At 39.4% G+C, this 25046-nt stretch overlaps 2 protein-coding genes across 3 annotated transcripts; both read right to left on the bottom strand.

Moving 5' to 3' along the window:
* Positions 1-438: 438 nt before the first annotated feature.
* On the bottom strand, positions 439-8423 carry otpa (orthopedia homeobox a). 2 transcript variants are annotated; one of them, XM_017492059.3, is made up of 3 exons: positions 8182-8423; positions 4393-4775; positions 439-1600 (listed from the first exon to the last, which is right to left on the bottom strand). In XM_017492059.3, exons 2-3 carry the CDS (start codon positions 4771-4773, stop codon positions 1079-1081), a joined length of 903 nt encoding a protein of 300 aa, XP_017347548.1. In that variant the 5' UTR covers positions 4774-4775; positions 8182-8423; the 3' UTR covers positions 439-1078. The 2 variants fall into 2 exon arrangements, with proteins under 2 accessions (XP_017347548.1, XP_047017914.1); XM_047161958.2 differs by lacking the exon at positions 8182-8423 and adding an exon at positions 5266-5302.
* An 8334-nt stretch (positions 8424-16757) lies between these two features.
* On the bottom strand, positions 16758-24677 carry tbca (tubulin cofactor a). Its single transcript, NM_001201068.1, has 4 exons — positions 24623-24677; positions 20418-20523; positions 18266-18352; positions 16758-17017 (listed from the first exon to the last, which is right to left on the bottom strand). The coding sequence occupies exons 1-4, from the start codon at positions 24673-24675 to the stop codon at positions 16937-16939; spliced, it is 327 nt and encodes a 108-aa protein (NP_001187997.1). The 5' UTR covers positions 24676-24677; the 3' UTR covers positions 16758-16936.
* Positions 24678-25046: the final 369 nt, after the last annotated feature.

The following is a 25046-nucleotide window of genomic DNA, read 5'->3' as shown; positions in this document are numbered from 1 at the left end:
ACATTTTAATCTCTGAATATGAAAGAGGTTTTCTGGTTACTATTGTTATAAGCATCATTTTTACGTTGTACAACGTCAGTCATTTGAATAATCTACAATACTGTACTAATTTTGGGGTTTTCATTCATTTTTTCCATACATGGATAAATATGTTTACAACCATTTCAGCGGTTGTGTACCCCAAAAAAAGATTAAACAAAATTTACAAGCAACTTCTTTTGAGACTTCAATCCGGGGAAAGATTTTGAGAGTGCTATTTGTAGGCCTATTCATATATTGTATGGATTGAACTATTAACAAAGCTAATATATTTAAAACTTCAAATACAGACAATGTATTTGTGCCTAATTATCACCTCATGTGGACACATTACAAAATAGGCTTGGCGTTCACGAGATGACATTCAAAATTATTTTATTTGACATTACAATTATTCGATATAAATATGTTCAGGAAAGCATATAACAGTTAAGAAATTTAAGAAATCTGTATTGGGATTACGCACAGACAAACCTAAAACATATCACAAATCGACCAAATTAGAGCAATTTAAAATGCTTTATCTACACAAAACATACTGTAGAACAGCATAGACTATAACCGTAAAATGATCTTTTTAAAATAAATAATAAATAGAATAAATAATAAATTTCCCCTTATCGGATATAGCCGTCCACGCATGCATTCGACGTTTATTCTTGATTTTTTTTTTCTTCTTCTCTTTTTACACCAGTTGCCCTTTCATTCTCCTACTTATTTACCGTTTAAAAAAAAAATCGTGGTCCGTAATATGCAAGTATTTGTTTTCATAAATAAAACCTCACAAGGCAGGTAGCGTCCTGTGTCGAATATTGCAAATATGTGCGTTACATTCTGTCTGTTATGTGCAGCGTGTTTGGTGAAAAAAAAAAAAAAAAAAAAAAAAGTCCCAAATAATAGGCCTGAATAAATTGCCTTAAAGATTGATAGATAGGTAGACAGTAGGTCAAAAAAATTTGAAGAGAAAATATGGGAGGAAAAATATGGTGTAAAAGAAGACGAACCGACAGTAGAACATATTCGGAACCCGCGCGCGCCATTAAGTAAAACTCATTGAGACTGTGTGCTCGAGCGCTTTGCGGCGCAGTGACGCGATGCTCGTGCCGCGCCACATGTCATTATCTGTCGATGACGAGCTGCAAAGTTGCGTGGAGGCACTCGCACTTGTCGGGCCAGCGAGTGACGCGGGCACCATGCCCGGAAACGTGGGCTGATATAGGTGATGCGACTGCAGGGCCGAGCCGTTTGACGCCATGTTGGAGAGCCCCATGGAACCAGGCGTCGCCGGGCCCGCGCCCCCCAAGCTGCACTGCGACAGTGACTGCGCCATTGCAGGCTGGCGGCTGAGCGCCGGAGGAAGTTGGAGCTGAGAGACACTCGGCATCCCGGCTGCAGCCCAGCGCGTATCGTTTGCGTGAAACGAGCACAGGCTGTCGTTAATTGCTGCCGAAGAAAACTGCGGTAAACCGTGATGAGTAGGAAGTAAAGTGCCAGGCGCGCGGAACACGTTTGTGGTCTTCTTGCGTTTCTTCCACTTGGCGCGTCGATTCTGGAACCAAACCTGCGACAACCAAACCACACACCTCATATTTCTGGAAATAGCCTAATGGTCTCTCACAACTGCAAACTTTTAAGAATGCTCACGAAACAACTTAATTTTTTTAAAATAACGATTAAGGTTAGGTTGTTCACTTTTCCTGCGCCCTTTAGCCTATAATGCACTCTCTTTCGTTGCGATTCCTCTGTGTATTGTGTCGGATCCTCAGTTTCTAATTATTATTATTATTATTATTATTATTATTATTATTATTATTATTATTATTATTATTATTTTACCGTTTGTGTCTTGTATTAAAGCTATTTTGGTTGATTGTGGTGGTTCTTTGTAAATCGTCATTAGGCTATATGAAATAACTTTATAAGCAGAATTATTGCTGTTCGTTAGCTCCACCTCTATTATTTTACACAAAATATTACACGCAAAAAAACAAAAAAAAAAACAAAAAAAAAACACAATAGACAACCAAAAAAAAAACAAAAAACTCCAAAGCAAATGAAATAAATACACACTGCATTTACACACACTACAATTACACAGCATCTTAAAGGTACGATTGGTGCTACGTAAATACAGTTGTTTTATTTTAATTATAAAATAGATAGGCTATTATTGGCACGAACAAGTGGCGCAAATTCAACGCACAGTTAAAAAAAATGTCACCTAAATTGACTCTCGAAATCAGCCTAAATGTCCTAAATCTAAATATTTATATTATTGCTATTTCATAACAACCGACTATGCGAATTATAGAATCTTGAAATTCAGATATATAAGACTTATATATAAGTAGACGCAGATCCATTGTGCGCTTTCTGTGTAGGTGCTTTCCCCCATAGTCAAACTAAAACGAACGTTACTTGGCGCTATCCATTATGAACCCCTACCGCAGAGGCCATTAATTAATGCCTCGTGTGTCTAAAAGCACTATCATGGACTGTCTTGCTATGTGTTTATTTCCGCGCTTGAGGTTTATAGAGACCTCATTCACGAGCTGTGCGCAGTGATTAATGGGAACTTAATGGTTTGGAAAAAGAGAAAATGACGTATTACACTCACGGTTTCCGCCCGTTTAGTGGATTAAAAAATAGGGTAACAGATTAGAGTGACACTCGCGCAGCAATCCGTTAAATCCGGCCTGAGACGCATTGCACTTTAGATGGACATTTTAAATATTTCAACAACAACAACAACAAAAAAAAACAAAGACAGACCGCGCACATCCTCTCCGCAGTATGTGAAAGGTGACAGGTTTGTTCCCAGGTCGCGAATGCTGCTGAATCGCTATTAATTGAGTGATTAGTTTTTTGAGATGACTGTGCGCGTCATCGTTTCGCAAATCTCTTTCTAAAGGGTTAAAAACAACAACAACAACAACAACAACAACAACAACAACAACAACACAACAACTGTATTATATTTGCACGTTAACACGTTTAACGATTTCGGTGATACATGCTAACCCGGAATAGCTACAAACTTGTACCTCGTCCTGTAGCCTAAACTTTCATAATTTTGCAAACGACTTGGGCACGCCTATTCTAACGAATTTACAATAGTGAGGCTAAGCTTAAATAAAACAAGCAAATCCCATCTGGGGGTCTGGTAATTATGAAGGTTATTATTTGGACGTTTGCATGGTTTCACATTGTGATTAATAAGCCTGTGAGAGTAATAAATAATACTGGAATGAGTGGATAATAACTGGTTGGGTTTTTATAGCATCCGCGAGCTCGAAATGTCTATGCATATTTAATGAACTTGGAGGTGAACGCGAAGGAATTCAAGCCTAATATCGATTAATAACGCGATATGCTCCGGTGATTAAGAACACCTCAACTGCTATTTAACACGACGATGAGCTGACGAATCACAAACACGAATCACAAAACACTTTATAAATCTGGATTGATGACTCAAAGACCTATACGATTTATCATAAATTTTTAACATAATTTTTTTTTTTACATTAATGTGCAGCTCTTAACGAATATAAACACAAGCGCGGAATGTCATATGCAACGACAGGCCATCATTTCGAAAACACAATGTACCTTACGTTGTTCATTGATTTATTCTAAATGTTACATTCCCCAAACGAATAAGGGAAGAAAAAAAACAACAAAAAAACAACAGAGTGTCCAACACGTTATTGCAATAAAAATCGCAGGAATATTTTGGATTACTTTAAAATCAAACATGGATTAGCTGCTCTCTTTTTTTCTGCGCGAATTAGGATGAACATTCTCCTCCACCTTTTGATAACGGAGACACTGCTGTACGGGAATAGACACTGCGGTCCTGGCTTTCACACATTTCAGGCGTTGCCGATTGAGAAATTGGATTTTCTCGAGGCCTATTATTATTGTTCGTCGATCAAATCATAGCCTACTGCTTCTCTGAACGAACTGGAGGGTTGGTAATTCGAAGAACTGTTCAAAAGAAGAAAAGGCCCGAAACTTTCTTTCTTCGGTTGTTTTTTTTTTCTCTTTGATCGTTTCAGTTGAACTTGATTGCGAAAATATATTTGCGTTATTTTCTTATATAATAGATCAATCTCTTATCTGTCACATAATAATAATAATAATAATAATAATAATAATAATAATAATAATAATAATAGCAGCATTGTTTTCATAACCGTATTATTATTATTATTATTATTATTATTGTTGTTGTTGTTGTTGTTATTATTATTATTATTATTATTATTATTATTATTATTATTATTATTATTATTGTGATTACCTCCACATTTAAGCTGGCAAATGCTGAACATTTCTAAACTGACTCACCTGCACGCGCGATTCCGTCAGGCCGATGCGCAGCGCGAGCTCCTCTCGCATGAAGATGTCAGGATAGTGGGTTTTGGCGAAGCTGCGTTCTAACTCGTTGAGCTGCGCGGGTGTAAAACGGGTCCGGTGTCGTTTCTGTTTCTGGGTTTGCTGACTTACGGATTGCGCAGAATTTTGGTTTTGTTGTTGCTGCTGCTGCTTTTCTTGCTCTTTGGATCCAACGTTACCGAGCTCGTCTCCGGGAAGATGGGTCGCGCCTTCTAGGGTTTCCGGACTCGGGCCAAGTTCTCCGGTATGTCCGGGCTCAGACACCCCGCCACCGACTCCGAGTCTGCACTTTAGTGCCTCTCTGTGTCCCAGGATCTCCGCGGCATCCTTCATCCCTGCAAGACACACACACACACACACACACACACACACACACACACACACACACACACACACACGTGTGTCAAAATATACTCATGGTTCCCGCCCGCTTAGCGGATAGAAAGATGTCCCACGACCTCATTAAAAGGGACGGGTTAACGGTAAACCGCACAGTTTTCGCACAGAAGTTAACTTGGAGTGTGTCGAAAGCATCACGCTTGTTGTTAGGCTGTTACAAAACACGAAGAATACGGGAGGAGTGCACACACCCCTCAATTACGGTGTCTAATTCCATTCAATGGCATCAATATATTTAAATTACACCGTAATCTAATAATGATGATTACATTTTCTTCAAGTAAATTAGATCACTTTAAATTGTATTAGAACTAAACAAGGAGCAAATTGTCAGTTTTCACTGCCTGGCTGCAGGAGAGAGAGCGGCGGAGAGAGCGAGGCTGAGAGAGAAGGTCCTCAAAGCGTACTTTTACAACAGGTACTCACCGAGCCGCGCGTCCAGCAGGTCGACGTGTGAGAGCATCGTGCGCCGCTCGAGGGTGATGGTTTATTTTCCTCAAAAAAATCACTCTGTGATTTTAACCAATTTAATATATGTATATATATATTGGGGTTTTAAAAAGGAGGTCCCCTGCATTATAATGCCCTTTAGAGAACGGGGAGGTGCTTAATAGTTGCAGAGCCCCGTAAGCGACTTCAAATGAGAGCCAATCAGCTTTTGAAGCCGGCCCATGTCAGCCACTCACATGCGTTCATTTCTTCCCATTTCTGATTATTATGTTTTTATCCCAACTTCCAAATTCCAGACCGATTACGGCAAAGCTTCGACCTCTTTTAAAACACCCACCCACATACTCGCTGTCTACGGATAGAAAGAGTAAATAAACATCCTCTTACCTCCATATTATTCACATTATTATTATTATTATTATTATTATTATTATTATTATTATTATTATGAATGCGCATTTTAGACGCAATAAAGACTATCAGGCCTTTATGTAATTAGTGCCCAATCTAGCTACTAGTTATAGGCTACTAATGTACTCCGAACATCAGCCGAGGTCGGTATAAATGAAAGGGAGGTGAATTATTAGGCTGTGTGAAATAACCCAAAACTGAAATATACAATTTGATTGATTGTGTTTGTTATGTAAAAATGCAAAGCGAAGTCTGCCTGTTCAGGCCAAACAAGCAAGCTGTTAGAGCAGTGAGTGGAGCTTGAAATATTATCATTTAAAAAAAATAAATAAATAAAAATGCTGCAAAAAATATAAGCCTACTCGAAAAGCAGACAGGAACGGAGAGCTCCTTTGTGAATTACGCCTCTTAATGGTGCACAATGGAGGTGTCCAAGCGAGAATACGCTCACAATTTGTTAGGACTCATGACACACACACACACACACACACACACAAACACACACAAAACCATGCGGTAAAAATAGGGGAGAGACTGGATCCGGTGTATTGATAAACCAAAATGTCAGCGAAGCGGCAAAGACGGTGTGTGAGGGAAGAGTTGTGGGTATGTTCTTGTTTTCTCTCCGGCTTTTTGGCGAGGGGGAAAAAAACGTTGCATTGCGCACTCAGTGGAGGGAACGAGACATAAATACGGAGTGCATGCGTTGCTAAAAGCGCAATAAAGCGAAAGCGAGGCTTTATGCATATGTTAGCATGATAGTCTGAAAAAAATTTATGTGTTAAAAAGGAATAAAAATCGCGTTGAGTGATTTTAAATGATCGCATTATTTAAGTGCGTGCCCCAAATCGTCGCTTGATTGATGGTACACTTCGTTTTTACGACTTTTCAATAGTTCGCGCCTCTCTCTTTTTTTTTTATTATTATTTTTTATTATTATTTTTTATTTTTATTTTTTATAGCTGTACAAAGTGAATTGCTCTCAGCGCGGGTCATAATTATCCGGTTAAAACGCGACGACAGACGCTTAACGACGCTTTCACAGAAACCGAGAATCGCTCGCAGAGAGATATTACTCAGAGGACAAAAATATCAATCAGAAGCAAACTGCGTCCGACCCTCGTGTTAAATTTGCCAGTCTTCTTCTTTCAGTCTTTCTTCTGGTGTCTTTATTCAGCGGTAAAGGATTTTCCGTAGCGGTTCGAGTGATTTTTCCCTAATAAATAGGGTTTAAATGGTTGCGCACAGCCGGGAGCAGGTACACAACAGCCTCGCTGCGATTACATTGGCTGCCTCTAATGCAATTCATTCTGTGTGTTTACCTCGTGCAAAAGTGTACAGATTGCATTTCTGAACACCATGCCAGAACCTGAAAGCTGCACGGAGATTACTGGCTTTCTTTCTGAAGCGCGAAGAAAAAGAAAAAGAAAATTCTTTCATTAAATGTATTGCGGGGGGAAAAAAATGTTTTTTTTTTTTATCGCTTTACACATAATGAGAAATTAAAGGGTGCCCTATAGGCTCCTGCAGGTGAGATAACAAATCATAAATAAGAGCGATAGGACTTAATACCTACCTATCTACTAACAACCACAGCTATAATAATAATAATAATAATAATAATAATAATGTGACATTTATCTATAAAACTAATTAAAAACGTCAGTAGAATCTCTAAAGGAGGGATTCGTAGGTCATCTTCCTTACTGTAGTCTATAATATTTTGGCATAAAATAGGTAGAATTCATATAGGCTAGGCTACTGTAATAAAAGGGGCACAAGGCTAGCAACACCAAAACCTTTATTATTATTATTATTATTATTATTATTATTATTATTATTATTATTATTATTATTATTATTCCAACACTGGTTAACGATTTAATCATGAAAACCTGCACATAAATTATATTGGTGTGTGTGTGTGTGTGTGTGTGTGTGTGTGTGTGTGTGTGAGCGGGAAGTGTAATTGGTAGTGAATCAGAGCTGAGTCACACTTCTCCTCGCACAAGAGCACATCAATCTCGCGCAGCCTATAAATAAAAATAGACAAATAAATTCGCGGCATGCAAGTCAATGCAGCGCATCTGGGCGGAAAGTAGACATTTTCACGCACCCTAGAGATGAGGAGCGACTTTAATAAAGCCGCACAAGTAAAACACTGCACGCGCTTCAGAGCTGAGAGAATTTCTTTCTTGCCGGAGCCGAGGAAGCAGACAGGGAGTTGTTGAACCGTTCATGTTTTTTTTTTCTTTTTCTTCTTCTTTTTTTTTGATGTATGCATGTGTGTATGTATGAATATATGTATATAGCCTATGTGACAACCTTTTCTCTCCAAGTCCCTGCAAGCGCAAGTTATTTGCGAGGCACTCAATTAGAGAATTTCTAAAGAGCAAATCGATCGTGCCCCTGCAGAAACGTCAGTTTAACGAATTAGATTCGCGCGCTCGTGCAGGGGGACTGCGTGGTGTGTGTGCTTACCTCATAGGGAAAAAGAAAGAGAGGGATGCAGGTAGCGCATGCTCATGCTTCAATTAGGAGCGCTGCCCTCGGAACGGGGCCTCGATTAGACCGTGATTCGGCCCAAAGCAATATAATTATGATTCCAAATAAAATAATCAGCAGTTGAAGAGCTATTTCCTTAACGAGACGCAGGGGCCGGGTGTCACGGAGCGGCGGCGGCTCATTAGCGCCGTAATGAGCCTGTGGGGGTGGAAGGGAGTTTGATAAATTATCGAAATCGGGATAATGAAGACCGAGCCAAAACCGAATTAATCTGCTCCAGAATCTGCAACCTAACAATCAATTGGAACTCATATCACATGCGACGAGCCATAAAGTTACATTTGTAGAAAGGAATTCACGGGTGAATTGATAAATTAATCAATGGTGCTAAATCATTTGAGATTAATTTCATTAGGACATTCTAGCCCGTGGACACTCTGCTGAAAAGACCTCGATTTTATTTCCCCTGCGTTACAGGTCGGATGGAGGAAAAACACTTATTTTGACCTTACAGTTACACAATTTAGACAAGTAAAAATAATACAAAAAAAGAGAACGCAACTCGAAGTCAGTTATTAGATTCATAAAGCAGGAACGGCAGAAAGGAAGCAGCTTTCATTTCCCCACTTGTTCAAGTAAACAATACAAGGGTGATAATTGAGTAGGGGGTTAAATAATAAATAAATAAACAAATGAATAAATAAATAAATCAATAATACAATTGAGATATGTTAATTTTTCAACAAGTCAGTTTATATTTATTAAATTTAATCTGTATTTTAAAAAAAAAAATCTTACTGCTATTTTAATCTCGTAATGAACAAACATGGATGCATTAAGACTGTCACAAATGCGTTTAAAATGTTTATGACTTATGACCAACAGTCTACTTCACTCTTCTCTCCAGGTGCCACATTAGTCCCCTGGGTTGACCGTTCCTGAACCCCAAAGGCCTGTAGTCTAACTAAATAGCTGATCCACAACGACTGTATTTAAATCACATATTTCCAGACTAAACAATGGCCTAACTTAATATGATGCCGAAGCTTAGTTTACCTCGAAGTTGTAATGTAATGTTGGTCTGAATAAGTGAATCACCATACCACAACCGTAACCTAGTAGTTTACCAGCTATAGCAGTAAAAACTAAACTAGCTTGTTAATTTAATGAGAGGAGAAAGCAGAGACTACATGCCTTAACACGAGCAATCATCAGCAACTGTGGAAAGATGAAACTGTACTCTTGAAACATACCTAAAATTGTTTTGGGGGAAAAAAGAATGAAAAGGATTCAACTGGGTGGAACATTTGCTTCATTTTGGTAGGGACCTGCAAGCTGTGGACACAAGCACTTAAGACAAGTTGACAGATCTGAGTTTGGGCACACCAGAAGGGCCACATGGACCTCTTAGGTGTTTATGTGTGGTCTCTGTCCCCATCACATTTTACAGCAGAAAAATAAGAGCCTAAATGTATGATGATGATGATAATGTTATTATTATTATTATTATTATTATTATTATTATTATTATTATTATTATCATCATCTTTAAAGTATTCATAAATACAACTACAAGGGTCCAGCCATCAGGGTTCAAGTATTACTGCAACAGTTAATTGCTTCTATAATGCCATCTGTGTTCACCAGTCTCAGTAGACAGTCCTCCCACAACACACTGAGGAACTACCAGGTTTGGACACAAAGCAGTTCCAGAATTTTTGCTAATGAGCTCATAAGAGTGCTGAATCAAAAAAGGCAATATAGCATGTATAATGTGGAAAAATATACAGTGCCCTCTGAAAATATTGGAACGGCAAGGCCATTTAATTTGTTGGTGCAATACACCAGACATTTTGGTTTGAAATCAAAAGATGGATATGAGACAAGAGTTTAGGATTTCTGCTTTTATTTCCTGGTATTTACATATTGATTTGTTAAACAACATAAAACATAGAACCTTTTGTATCAGACCACCCCATTTTTAGCTGAGCAAAAGTATAGAAACAGATAAGTCTTGAAGTAAATAACACTTAATATTTGGTTGCGTAACCCTGGCTTGTAATAACTGCATTAAGCCTGCAACTCATCGACATCACCAGAGTGTTGGTTTCTTCTGTTGTGATGCTTTTCCAGGCTTTTACCGCAGCCTCTTTCACTTGTTGTTTGCTTTGGTGGGTTTCTCCCTTCAGTCATGTCAGGAGTGTCAGGAGTTGAAATGCATGTTCAGTTGGGTTAAGGTCCCGTGATCGATTTGGTCAAACTGACTTGACTAAGGGTAGGCCCATGTTTACACGGCAACGATGTACTAAAAACAGAAAAGTTTTTCCTTCGCGTTTTTGAAAAGTTTCGTGTTCAGACGACAACGATGTCAAAACGATCCCTGTTCACACGGATCTGTGAAAACGACTAAAAACGCTGTATTATGCATGCAAATAAACGCCTCGTGTGTTGTTCTGGAGTATTCACGCATGCCTGTAGACGTAATAAACGTGCGCATGACGTCATTGTTTTCACAGATTCGTGTTTTTGGACGTTTACACGGAGACGATAACGGCATCGTTTTCAAAAACTTGCACTTTGAAACCTAGTTTCAAAAATGTGGGGTTTCAGGCCCAAAGCGCCGTTGTCGTGTAAACAAACAGCCGAACCGCTTAAAAACTTTTCCGTTTTTAGTTGAAAACGTTGTCGGGCAAACGGCCCCTAAAACATTTCACTTCCCCCCCCCGATAAAGTCTTCTGTTGAGTTGGCAGTGTGTTTTGGATCATTGTCTTGCTACATGGTAACGTTACTCCCAGTTCATTTGGAGGCATTTCCCTGTAAACTGGTAGACAGAATGTTCCTGTAAATGTCTGAATTCATTCTGCTGCCATCATGAGTTACATCATCAATAAAGATTAGTGAGCCTCCAGAAGCAGCCGTGCACTGTATGTTTTGGATCACGAGCACATCCTTTCTTTCTTCACACTTTCCATCACTGTGGTAGAGGTTAATCTTGCTTCCAGAACTTTTGTGGATCATCTCTGTATTTCTTTGCCAATTCCAATCTGGCTTTCGGATTATTACTGCTGATGAGTGGTTTGCATCTTGTAGTATGGCCTCTATATTTCTTTTCTCAAAGTCTTCTTCGAATGGTGGATTGTGATATCTTCACCCCTGCTCTGTGGAGGTTGTTGGTGATGTCACTGACTGTTGTTTTTGGGGTTTTCTTCACAGCTCTCACAATGTTTCTGTCATCAGATGTTGTTGTTGTTGTTGTTTTTGTTGTTGTTGTTGTTTTCCTTGGCTAACCCATTCAGTGTCTGTTGTTCTGTGCACCAGTAGTTTATTTCTTTTTCAGGACATTCGAAATTACTATATTGGCTATGCCCAATGCTTGTACAATGCCTCTGATTGATTTTCCCTCTTTTCTCAGCTTCAAAATGGCACGCTTTTCTCCTATAGACAACTCTGGTCTTCACGTTGGCTTATCATTTTTAACAACAAATGCAGTCTTCACAGGTGACACTGAAGGCTAAAACCAAGAGTAGATGTCAGATTCATCCTTTGATCTCAAACCAATGAAAAAAATGAAATGGCCATGCCATTCCAATAGGGATGTGTAAGAACGTTGGTTAGCCTTGAGATGATCACGATCACTCTACTTTTAAGTGAACTGGATTCGTGATGATTGGTCGATGGTGACCATATTTTTTAAATCGGACACATAATAGCACTCACTGGCAGTACACAACCTTTACATTTTCCAGACTCTTGCTATCTGAATGATATCCCTCCTCCTGATGACCCTGCAAAAACATTAAAGATAAAATGTTAACTTCCGATTAAAAGAAAGTTCTTTAATTAACGAGTATTTCCCAGAATCATCAAACACTTCTATATCTGGAGCTTGCGTGCAGTTGTACATCAAAAAGCAGACGTTCCTAATTTCAGTCAAAAACACTGATCCATTTGCCTGAGTTGAAGTTATTCTGACAGTTAGTGAATAAATGACCACAGAAGAAGAGTCGGGTTCCTCTTATTGTTTTTTTCTCATGTCTTTTCAGAGTTTTTCCCTACCACTGTCTACCATGGCTTGCCAGTGTGTGTAGAAACAGCAGTTTGGGACATTTTAATGCCACCGAGGGACGTATTAATGCCGTTGAGAGATGTTTTAACATCGATAAGGAGCGCCTGGACGTCTTTGAGAAGAAGCAGGATGATTATAAGCAGTCTGTGACGGCCACACTACAACAACAAGGCATTTGGATTAAACAAGTGATAGCAACGCAGAGTTTGCATGGTGGTGCAAGCCAACGAGCAGCTTTAAAAAAAAACTCTGATGAGTTGTAAAAATCATTTCACATATCTGTGTTTTTTTTATACCCTGTGTTCAACAGGTCTTCCCACTGTATGTCGTTTTCGTTTTGTTGTAATAATTGTTTTTGAACAGGGCAGCGATACAGAAACATTACTCTTATTTAATTCAGACAATGAAGTCTACAGATGGTACACTGTAAGAATTATTAAACATTGTGAGATCAATGTCAGACGAACAACCAGAACCAGTTCCAAATTCAACATTAGGCTCGGTTTTAAACTCTCACCAGGTGGGCAAGGGTACGGTTAACCGTCCATATCATTCATTTGATCCTACAGTACCAAATATGGGGTTAACCCCCAATGATATTGACACAATTGTAAGAGAGGGTGGTGATATTGGTGGTTATATGGTGGGCCCAAGACTCAGATTCAATAGTTTGGAGATATGTTGATGTATAAATCTGCGCGTGATATCTTCCACAGACTTAGCACCCTACACTATATTTCTGCATGATATTTTGGCTGAAATAGTGCTGTTTTCCAGACTGTTAGCGGGGGATGGTGAGTTAATTAACACACTCCTGGTTGAGCGTATGCTGGGGTGTTTGCCCGCCACTGCTCTCCAGTATTTTTATTATTTTCTTTTGGTTCGTTTTTACTGTTTTGGATTATACCATTTGGACGCTGAATTTTTGCACCTGTATCACAGGATTACTTTCCACATGCTTCACTGACCTTGTTTCGTGGACTTTCTGGACATTGGAGGGAATGAGTGAACGACTGAATGCTGGATGTCTGCTGCTGCACTCTTGGTTCATTTGCCTATTTGGATTAAATCTCTTTGGTCATTGTGGATCTTTGCACCTTATATCTGACGATTACATAGTACATGTTTTAAGGAATTTTTTTGGTTTTTCGTAATCTTTTTCCCTGTTCTTCAACGGCCTATCGCGAGCCTTTTATCCCCCTTTACCACCAGTTTGCTGCATATCAACCCGTGGGTAAGTCTCTACTTTCTCTCTGGTCTGTTACCTGCTACTATTTTCTGGGTTTTAAAGGTCTGGGGCATTCTTTTCCAGTCTGTTCTTTTCCTACCCAAATAGTTTTCTGGGTGGTTTTTGGGTTCAAACAAACACGAATGTCTAATCTGACTCGGATGATCCACTTCACAGCCCAAACAGAGTTCTTTCAGCTTTTTGTTGATGAGATGTTCCAGAAGGACCACGACAGTCGCTTATGATTTTGAAGCCGTCAGAGCGGATACAACTGTCCAGGTCATCAATCCCGGCCTAGGCCGCAGCTCCAGCTATTGCTACAGCAGTGCAGTATGGCATTGTAAGGAAGGTCATGTTGTGATGCCCCAAATCCATGCAAAATTTATCCAACCAACTGTTGTCACAAGTTTGTGGGTGGGGTTCCAGCGGTGGTGCGCTGTCATCAGGCATCGCTGGGGCTGTTTCCGGAGTGTTGCTGTAGCAGTAGACAGACATAGATTCTTGAGACATTGTGAATGTGTGTGGCGAATCTGCAGTCGTTTTTTAATGGCTAGAATATGAGGGCAGACTTAAGTAGAAAGTAAGCTTCATGTTTTACGCGTACGCTAGGAACAGCATACAGTACGTGTGACGCAAATTTCGTCATCAGCAGAGTACGATTGTTCTGAGTACGATTTTTCTGAGTACGATTTTGCGTTGTACATGTGCATTTAATTCTTTTGCACTATTTAGTTGTTTCACAAGGTGGCAACATGACCCCTTGGCCGTTGATTCTCAAGGTAGTTAGTGTATAAGGATTTGTATGAGTGCTGGTCATGGCGAGAGATTGCCCAAGCATTGTTCATGTTGTCGTTGTCCTTCAGTCCTTTACTGCTCTCTACTGACTCGTCGACCGCCAGTGTAAATGGTCTACACTTTTATCCAAAGCGCTTTACACTGCATCTCATTCACCCATTCTCACTCACACACACACACACACACACACACCAACAGTAGCAGAGCTACCATGCAAGGCGCCAACTTGCCATGGGGAGCAACTTGGGGTTCAGTGTCTTGCCCAAGGACACTTCGGTAGGTGGAGTCACGCGGGCCGGGAATCGAACCTCCAACACTACGATTAGTGGACGACCCGCGCTACCACCTGATCCACAGCCGCCCCGCTCTGATCCACTCTGATCCACAGCCTACCACCTGATCCACAGCCGCCCCGTGTACGCGTACATGTCAAATGGAGTGTACTTTGAAAGGCTATGTGTACAACTTTTTTTTTTTCTTGGAGCAAAAGTCAGTTCCTCTCTCATTTCAACAAATCCTGTTGTTGGTGAAATACACATCAGACTTCTAGGAGTATTAGGAGTTCTCGGAACAGCCGTTGTAACAGAAACTTGCAGAGCGTCTTCTGTGTTTTAACTACAACATCTTAAACCATTATTTAAACACCAAATTCATTTTGATTAAAAAAAAAATTGCCTGAGGTCTGACTAAGCTCCATGTCCGTATGACGGTCTTTCTTCCCCATCAACGCTTAGCAGAAACTGCTGTTTGGTATCATGTGCACCACACTGACAAAAATGGACCAGAGAAGAAAAAAGAAAAAAAGGAGAGAGTTGTCTGAGGAGATCAGAAAGAAAATTATAGACAAGCATGTTAAAGGTAAAGGATATAAGACCATGCCCAATCAGCTTGATGTTCCTGTGAATAGAGTTCCAAATATTATCAAGAAGAAGGCCCATGGGACTGTAAACAACCTCCCTGGACCCAGCCACAAGAGGAAAATCAACGCCAGATTGAACAGAAGGATACTGCGAATGGTAAACAAAGAGCCAAGGAAAACTTCCAAAGAGATACAAGCTGAACTCCAAGGTCAAGATACATCAGTGTCCGATCACACCATTCATCACTACTTGAGCGACAGTGGGCTCAGTTGAAGAAGACTCAGGAGGACTCCACTGTTGAAAGAAAAAAAAGCCAGACTGGAATTTGCTAAAATGCATATTGACAAGCTACAATGCTTCTGGGAGAATGCCCTTTGGACAGATGAGACAAAACTGGAGCTTTTTGGCTAGTCCCATCAGCTCTATGTTCAGATGTAAAATGTAAGCTTTCAAAGAAAAGAACACCATACCTACTGTGAAACAGGGAGGAGGCTCAGTTATGTTTTGGGGCTGCTTTGCTGTGTGTGGCACGGGGAGCCTTGAATCTGTGAAGGGCACAATGAAATCTCAAGACTGTCAAGGTATTCTGGAGCGAAAAGTACTGCCCAGTGTCAGAAAGCTCTGTTTCAGTCACAGGTCATGGGTCCTCCAACAAGATAATGACCCCAAACTCACAGATAAAACACCCAAGAATGGCTAACAACAAAACATTGGACTATTCTTTAGTGGCCTACTATGAGCCCTGAGTTGAATCCTATTGAACGTCTACAGAAAGAGCTGAAACATGCAGTCTGGTGAAGGCACCTTTCAAACCTGAGACAGCTGGAGCAGTTTGCTCAGGAAGAATGGGCCAAACTACCTGTTGACTGGTGCAGACATCACATTGAGAGCTACAGAAATTGCCTGTTTGCAGTGATTGCCTCCAAAGGTTGTGCAACAAAATATTAAGTTAAGGGTCCCTTCATTTTTGTCCATGGCATTTTCATTTGTTTTATTATTTAAAATATATTGTTGAATTAAAAATCGAAATCTGTTTTTTAAATAGGGAATAAACATGATGGATACCAATGACTTTTGTCAGGTTCAAGTTATTCAAACAATCCATACAGGATTTCGCCCAAATCTGCAAAAAATTTGTAGTAATTTAAAAAAAAAAAAAAAAAAAAAAAAAAAGGCAAGCTCTGCCGAATACTGTGGAGTTTGCTTGTTTTTGCATTAATTTTTGTCATCACAAAACCCTGGGGGAACTGTTCAGAGAAAATTATACAAATATAAAGAAAAAATTATATAAATATAAAAGATTATATAAATGACATGTAGTATTATATAAAAAATATATACAGTACAGGACATGGAACTACAAAGACGATGAAATAAAAATCTTAAGCCTAATATATATTATGGTCATCAAAATAAATGACCAGGCCATTAATAGAGTACATCAGAGAATTCAGACTCTCTGGGTATTTCCAATAAAGGAGATGCAGGAAGAAGTAGTGCGGCTGACCCTACCTGTAACCTGACAGCTGTACTGAATGATTTTGAGAAACTACATTAAGAAACTTGAACATGCTACAAACGGAAATAAATGGATCAAAAAGCTGAATAATAAGATTGTTTATTTCGTTTTGTGAACAGTCAACAGAGAATGCAGAGGCACACTATTCGTAGTGTTACAAATCAATACAACAATGAGACGATGAGCAGACTTATTTCCGAATCAACATTTTTAAGAAGTCCTGAATAATGGAATGGACACTTGTTGCGCATGTGTGTTTACATCATCCCTCCAGTTTGACAGAGTCTAAAACACTTCTGGCCTCCTTGTATTCCTCCGATTCTTCAACATCCACCTCCATTTCCTGGAATACAAAGGAATGGCAAATAAAAAACAGACATAAATCACAAATTAATTCACGTCATATAGCATCATCATAAGATTCAGGTTCTTCTTATCGAGAGAACTATTTCCTCAGATTCTACCTGAAAATCATAAATATACTCTAATACGCGGCAGTCTGGCTTAATATTCTTGCATCGATCCTTTATCTTCCTTCCCCAAATCTCAATCTAGTACTCCGTACATTTCTGGTGTCTGTTTTCTCCGGATGGAACGACGTTTGGTCCACGACAGGAATGTGCCGACGTTACATTTTCATGTCAACTGCATAACCTTTTTCCTCGTGGATTATAGAGGTGTTTCAGTCATGTTTCAGTCATTCAGGCAATTTCGGAACTATCCCTGCCCTTATGTGCTGGCTGACAGGTGGAAATAAAAGTAAAATTGCAATTAGACTGGAATGCCTTCTCAAATCTACTTAGCTACAAAACTGGTGCAATAGAGAGCTTATTTAATGGCAAAGAGAGTATACATCATCGTTCCTTAAATTTTTATCTTTATTGTGATGTTTCTTTAATAATGCAGTTTTAAATACCCTACTTGAAATGCAATTTACCAAAATGTTTTTGTTAACATTATAATTTATGCACTCTAGTGTTATTCATTGCCATTTTACACCTCACACTAAATTGAATGAATTAACAGCTCAGCATTGGCGTGACATTAATTAATTTTATTTTACAGCAGTGGGTTATATAATGTGTTTGAAACACTGAAGCAGTGCTTATTTACTAAAAAAAAAAAAATAATTGTGGGCTTTTATCTTTTATGCAAAAGAGACCATGAGTAAAGCTGAAGGCTTAGCAAAAACACTCACTATGTTGAAGAAAGAAAACAATAACTGCCATTAGGCACATGCCATTGGGCTAACTGGCCAACTGGTTACGATGTCCTTATAATAGCACTGAAAAAGTGGAACGTCCATAAATATGGACTGTTTGAAGAGCTTTCTATATTTGGCCTAATTTGGCCTCTGTGAGGCTCTACAACACAGGATTGTGTCAGATTACTACATGTCTCTCAATACAGATGTGTTTTTGTAAATAGTACAGGTATTGTGTCTTTAATTTAGAATAAATTTTAAAAACATGCTAGTCTGATCGCTAGTCAGATGTATTTATCAAATGCTATTCTCTTCAGAGTTGGAAAATTCACACAGGTGACTGATTTGGTCATCAAAGAGAGGAAGGAGTGGTTTGTTCATGCTCACCAACAGCTGCTGCAGATCAGCATGAGCCATGGCTAAACGGCGGTGACAGTCTGGAATCATCATTCTTGACTCCTGCAACACCTCCATCTGTTACACATGCAGACACCTTGGTTATCATCAGACACGCATCAAAGCAAAACTTTCTCTGCATCCACTTCAGATGTGAGAGAGATCGCTCTCAGTCTCTCACAACACAACCTAGGTCATTCTGCTAAAGGAGAGTGTATGCATATGTGTGTGTGTGTGTGTGTGTTTTTGAAATTCCTTTTGTAGTTTGTTTGAAGCCACTATTTTTTCCTCATTCCAAAACCTGGCAGTGTCTAGCCTATTAGCCTGTACAGCGTTATCCCAAGATAGAATTGATGGAATTTATAGCTGCTGTACCTCATCTGCTCACCACGGTTGTAAAGAAATGGGTTACTGTGACCCTCCTGTCACCTCGAACCAGTCTGGCCATTCTCCTCTGACCTCTATCATCAACAACGCATTTCCGGTCGCAGAACTGTTGCTCACTGGATATTTTTTGTTTTCCACACCATACTGTATAAACTCTAGAGACTGGTGTGTGTGAAAATACTCAGACCAGCCTGTCTGACACCAACAACCATGCCACGATCAAGTCACTCAGATCAGTTTCCTCCACATTCTTATGTTCAATGTGAATATTACCGGAAGCTCTTGACCTGTATCTGCATGATTTTATTGCGCTGCTGCCACATGATTGGCTTATAGGAAAACTGCATGAATGGGAAAGGGTACAGGTGGTCAGAAGGGGTACAGGTGGTGGGCTAAGTATATGTGTATATATAGTGGATTCAGAAGGTATTCAGACCTCTTTAGTTTGAGCACACTGATGTTATAGGTTTAATTTTAAATGGATTAGATTTACATTTCTGGCTATTATAATCTACAAATAATAACCCATGATGACAAAGCAAAAACAAGATTTTTTTTGATAACTATTCCCACTTTATTCAGTACGTTGTAGAAACACCTTTAACAGCAATTGCTGTTAAAAGTCTTCTTGGGCAAACTTTGCACATCTGCATTTGAACGGGTTCTCCAATTCTTCCTGGCAGGTCCTCTCAAGCTCAAATCAAATTGGACAGGAAGTGTCTGTGAACTGCCTTCGGGTCTCTTTACAGATGGTCTATGGGGTTCAGGTCTGCACTTTGGCTGGGCCACTCAATGACATTCAGAGTCTTGTCACAGACCTCTCTGTATTCCTTCAACTCTGTCTAGTCTCCCCATCTTGGCAGCTGGTTGCAGGTCCAAGCAAAAATCCCACCCTGACTACAGCTCCTAAAACCACACAAAATGACTTGAAACTGGGCAAAAATTTTCAGCCAAAGCTGAATTCATTTCAGAGGAGAAAAGTTAACAGTGGAGCAGACTCCTGACGCAGTATATAAAGTGGCTTGGAAAAGTATTCAACCCTCCTGGAATTGATCAGACTGGTCTGAATAACAAATATATACACATCTCAATAAGAATAATTATTCATTTTTTAAAAACATCATAACACAAGGCCTGAAATCGCGCCCATTTCGGTCACATACGCTCCCGAAATTTAATCTGCGTGACCTCTGCGAGTGAAAATAATTGTTGTGGTGTGACCGGTTTTAATTTCTCTACAAAACGTTCGCTAATTACTGCACAACATGTGCCTGTGAGCTGATGCAGTGACCGTCCCACCTTTCTATCCGACGTTACAGAACCATTTAAACTTCATCTTTACATTCTTCACTTTAATGCAGAGTTTAGACTGGTTATTATTAGCCGTCAATCACTCCCTTTCACTGTGATCTGTTGTCACGTGACAAGGAGCTAACTAGCACGCTGAAGAGAGAGGGTGAAAAGAACACACACATTTCTTTTGTAAGCTGCCTAAAATTACAGATAAGGTATCCTATATAGTTGGCACTGGCGATCATGTGGTGAATATGGATCCACCAGCAGAAAAAGTGGCTTAAAGCCTGTTTCACACCGCAGCAGAGCAGAAGCTCCGATTTCTCATTTTGACAAATTGCCCATTTGTCTAGATAAAACTGTTTTTTTTTTTTGTTGTTTTATCTCAAGTCTGCCTGACCAGCGCACCCTTATGTGCTGCACATTAACAAGCTCTCTGTTAATTTGCTGATTTTGTATTTACCTGTTTCCTGATAACATACTCGTCCCCTGCCTCTGCTTTCAGGCGTTCAATTTTCTCCTCTTGCTGTTTTGCCTCCTTTATGTATAACACCTCTTCCTTAGCGAGCCTACAAAACAAGAACGTAAACAAGAGAGGGGTCATGTGACAGCAGGATCTAACCACAAAGGGAGGCTACATATTTTATCCATCAGTGTGTTGCTATTGAGATTTCTAGCCACCCAGTCAGCCCAACGCGTAGCAGACATTGTTGCGTGTGCCAGCTGGATTCAACCAGATCGCTATGTGGGGTACCACCTCCTGTTGGAGATGCCAGGATTGACACCACCAGTGTCAAAAAACGTAAAATGTGTCCTCATTTCAGAAAGCCCCATGAGAGAGTAGACAGTCACCACAAATACCTCCATTACACAGTGAATGGCAGCATGGGGAAAGGGGCCAGTATGAGACTGGAACACATTCACCTGCTTGATTCGAGAGCGGTTCACCATCACCTCAGACCTCTCAGGCTCCTCAGACTTAGGCTTCTTGTAAAACAAAAAATTTAACTCAATCAAATTAAACTGTCTAACTGGAATCAGAGCGGTTTATAGAAGAATGGAAGCATAACATAATGGAGGTTCAAATTCAAAGTATACATTAACTAATACTGCAAAGTGGACCTCACTACAATGCTGTTCCTGGTTAAGGCCCTGAGATCTACCATAAGCAAACAATAATTGTTTTTTAATCAACATTGGTGGCACTCAAATAATAAAAGAAACCTTAGATATGGAGAATTCAAACAATTTTCAAAAGAACTTATTGAGCTGTTAATGAATATGTTCACCACTCCTTCATTTGAAAACCAGGTCAAAAAACTCCAATTATGTTGGCTTATGTTATTAATCACAGATTTTGTGATTTTAGTCAAAATAAAAATAAATAAATAGACGCCTGTGATATAAATACTAAAATGAATAAACGTAACAAATAAAGATAAGTCAATAATTCAATATTAATTATTGTGGGGTTGGCATTTTACGGGTTAGTTAGGTGTTCACGGAAGATCAGACCTTCAAATTCTGCTGATCAGCCTGCATCACTTACTCTTACACTTTTACATCAATTACACCAGATTACTCCATCAACTTCTTTAATACTCAACATATGCTCTGATAATATGGTGGACAGAATGAAGGGATATAGGGACGGATTAGGGGATTTTCTTGAAGGCGAAAGGTCCTGAATAATTCCCATAAATCTGAAGGACAAGCTAATGGAAGTGCCATGCTCATGTTAAATTCTCATGGTGGAGCTGAACTTCTTTACAATGGCACTGCCAGTGCAAGGATTCTGGGCCATGATAGAAAATCGGATCGTACTGGAAAATCAAGGGGAAAAAGGAATCAGAGGTGACATACATTCCATTGCCTTTAATACTGTAGTTTTGAGGTGCCAGTGCCCACTTACAAAAAGCAAATTACAGTTGTCATTTTATTAAACTCCATCTACTGAGCTAGACCCAGAAATGGGCAGCTGGATTGCAACTGTACAACACACACACACACACACTAAAAACGATAAAGAAACACCATGAAGGTAAAAGACAAAGGGACACAAGCAGAGGAAGCAGTAGTGTTAAGAGTGCAATTTTTTATAATTAGTTTGCATTTTGTGTTTCTTAAATTGTCTTAAAAAAACAACAACAAAAACTTTGGTTTCAAGATGATGATTGATTTAAAAAATAAATAAATAAATAAATACATTTTAAAAAATAAAAATAAAATACCAACAGTGTATAATTTTAAAAAATTCAATTCCCAAATGGTACCTGCTGCCAAAGGAGGTTCACCAATCCTGCCCACTGCTGGAGTTACGTTGTGTCCGCCTGTGATATGTTCTAAAGAATTAAGCTTCCCAAAGTCTATGTCCCAAAAAATATACAAGTAAGTAAGTTAAACAACAGTAACCCTGACCTGGATAAAGTGACACTAGCATCCAATACACTCCCATGTTAACTAACGCTGCCTTTCTTTGTCCCACAAGTGTCATATTGGACCGACCTCTACCACCTGCATGCAAGTAAAAACTGCCAACCCCATGACCTGTATGTCGGTCTGTGGATCCCAGTCCCAATGTGCACTTCTAATGCAGACCTCCTGATCCCATTCTTAACATTAATGCTGTATTTTACTGTATACATGTATTTTATGTTGTGTGTCAGTGAACTGGTCTACTCAAGCTCAATTCGCATTGTCAGAAAATTTATTCCAGACATTAATATGTTATGACATTTTCAAGAACTTGGTGAAAAGGCTATGGGGAAATGGTTTTAATAGTATTGTTCAGATACACTGTAGTACATTTGTAAATATTACACTGAATTTGCAATGTTAGCATATTTTTGGTGCATTATGCTGGAATTAGCCATTGGAAGATGAGTAAATTGTGGTCATGAAGGGATGCACATGGTCAGCAATAATACTCAAACAGGCTGTGGCATTCAAGCGATGATTGTTTGGTACCTGGCCTTCACTGGGGCTCTGTACAGGAGCAGGAGCTAATGAAATTAGATGAAACCTTCGTTTTAGTGAAGCAATAAGGGTGAGGTTTCTCCCATAGCTTCTGCAAGATATACTAAATGAATTGAAAGTCTCTCTGGTAAATTAGAGAGGAAAACCCTATTGTTAAACTTTCGCTATGTTAGGTGAGTTTCAAATATCTATTTGCAAGAAACACAGTTGCACTTCATCTTACTATAAGGATTTTCTAGTTGGGTTTATTTGGCTGAGTAGAAATTTGTCAATTGGTTCTGCACTCCAGTCATTTGTTCTCATTTGCTCTACTACTGGGCATGAACCATTTGATTTACCTAAATTAGAGTAGTACAAGTGTTTTTATTGTACGAGCACAAATCATGAATCGTGGTCAAATGAGTGGTTTAGCATACATTGTGCAACTAGCTTGTGAGGATGTTTGTGTGGATATGGCGCCAGCCTGGCACTACCATAGTGGCATCAAGTCGGCTTGACATTGGACGTTCGATATTCGCAGATAGGCGGAAATTAAGGGACCGTCTCTAAAGTTACATACGACATTGTTATACACGTTTCTAACTTCAATAGCATTTGAAGGGAATGACTTACAGTCACACAACCAACTGTAAAGTGTTCATCTAGGTGTCAGCTATAACGCACACCTCTTAGATTTCTGATATCTAACAAAATAAACTATTAAATCATATATAAAAATTGCCATGTATTTTATTACTTATTGGGCTCGTACACAAAATATACCATAATTTAAAGCTCAATAGCATTTGAAGGGAATGACGTACAGTCACACATCCAACTGTAGTGTTCCTCTAGGTGTCCGGTACGAAGCACACCTTTTTAGATTTTTGATATTTAACCCTACAATGCATGAACCAAAAAACCCTTCACGAATCCATAAAGGGGGTCAAAAATGACCCGTATTGGATTGAATGGTTTACTTCACAAAAAAAAAAAAAAAAAAAACACACATGTCCTATTAATGAAATAATTACAAGAACTGATGATCCACGAATGTTTTAATATTTCAAGCATTTTTGTTTGCAATCCTCGTCCCTCCTTTCTTCTGTACCATTCTGCTTATTGTGCCCTGAACATGCGTCATCATTATTAGCATTATTAGCATTATTAGCATTATCATCATCAACTTTATGCCAGTCACTACAGACACCCACTAGAGCCCATAGAGGGTTTTCAGTTATGGACACCGAGAATATCTATGTGTCTACAGAAAATCACAGTAGCTTCAATTATTTATTTATTACAAATTTGCTGCATCTAATACAACTTGTATCTGACAACAGACAAATTCTATAATCATATAAATACAATACTGTATCATGTAATAATGAATAATACACAATATAACGGTACATTTTCTCAAGTCTGTTGCTTGTTATTGTTATGACTTGTGTTTTGTTCTGGTGCATGCTAGGTTTAGCATGCTAGTTACAAAAACACCATGCCACTTTTTTTTGTGGGAAATATGAAATATAATAAGAGAGCTGGTCAGTTAACCATGAGGCTCAAGTGCCTGAACATTCTAACGGTTGCTAGCTGCACCAGAGACGGTCCTTCCCACAGTTCGGCTGTGTACCACGACCTAGCTCTGGAGAAACAGCACTCATGCTAGCAATAAATAAGCTTCCAAACGTTGTTCTTTCGTACACTTACCGTTTCACGACTCCAGTCTTTATTTTTATCTGGCGTATTCTTGGATCCGCCATAATAAAGGTGATTTCTGAAAAGTGTGGTAAGTAAAGAGTCGTAAGTACGCACTAACACAGCAGCCGAAATAACAGCTTCCCTAAACTTCCAAAATGCCCGACTGCCCAACGTGAATGAAAATGTGCGCATGCGCAAAAGTAGCGCGCATGCGCGTTGCTACAAAGTTTCGTACATGTGTTCTGGAGAATTCAGTTTACAGAGAGAGACACACACACACACACACACAGACATACATACATGCGGGGAATTCCAGAAAGCAGGCCATGCGACTGACCTGGGTGAGTTTACTCAGAGTTAACGGATGACCTCGACTTTCTGTTCCAAAAATGGAGGTAACTTTCAGGGTATGTACGTAGCCATAGCAACCTAC

Source organism: Ictalurus punctatus, chromosome 18, assembly GCF_001660625.3.
Source record: "Ictalurus punctatus breed USDA103 chromosome 18, Coco_2.0, whole genome shotgun sequence".
Taxonomy (NCBI): domain Eukaryota; kingdom Metazoa; phylum Chordata; class Actinopteri; order Siluriformes; family Ictaluridae; genus Ictalurus; species Ictalurus punctatus.
This window is presented reverse-complemented; position numbering and strand designations above follow the sequence as displayed.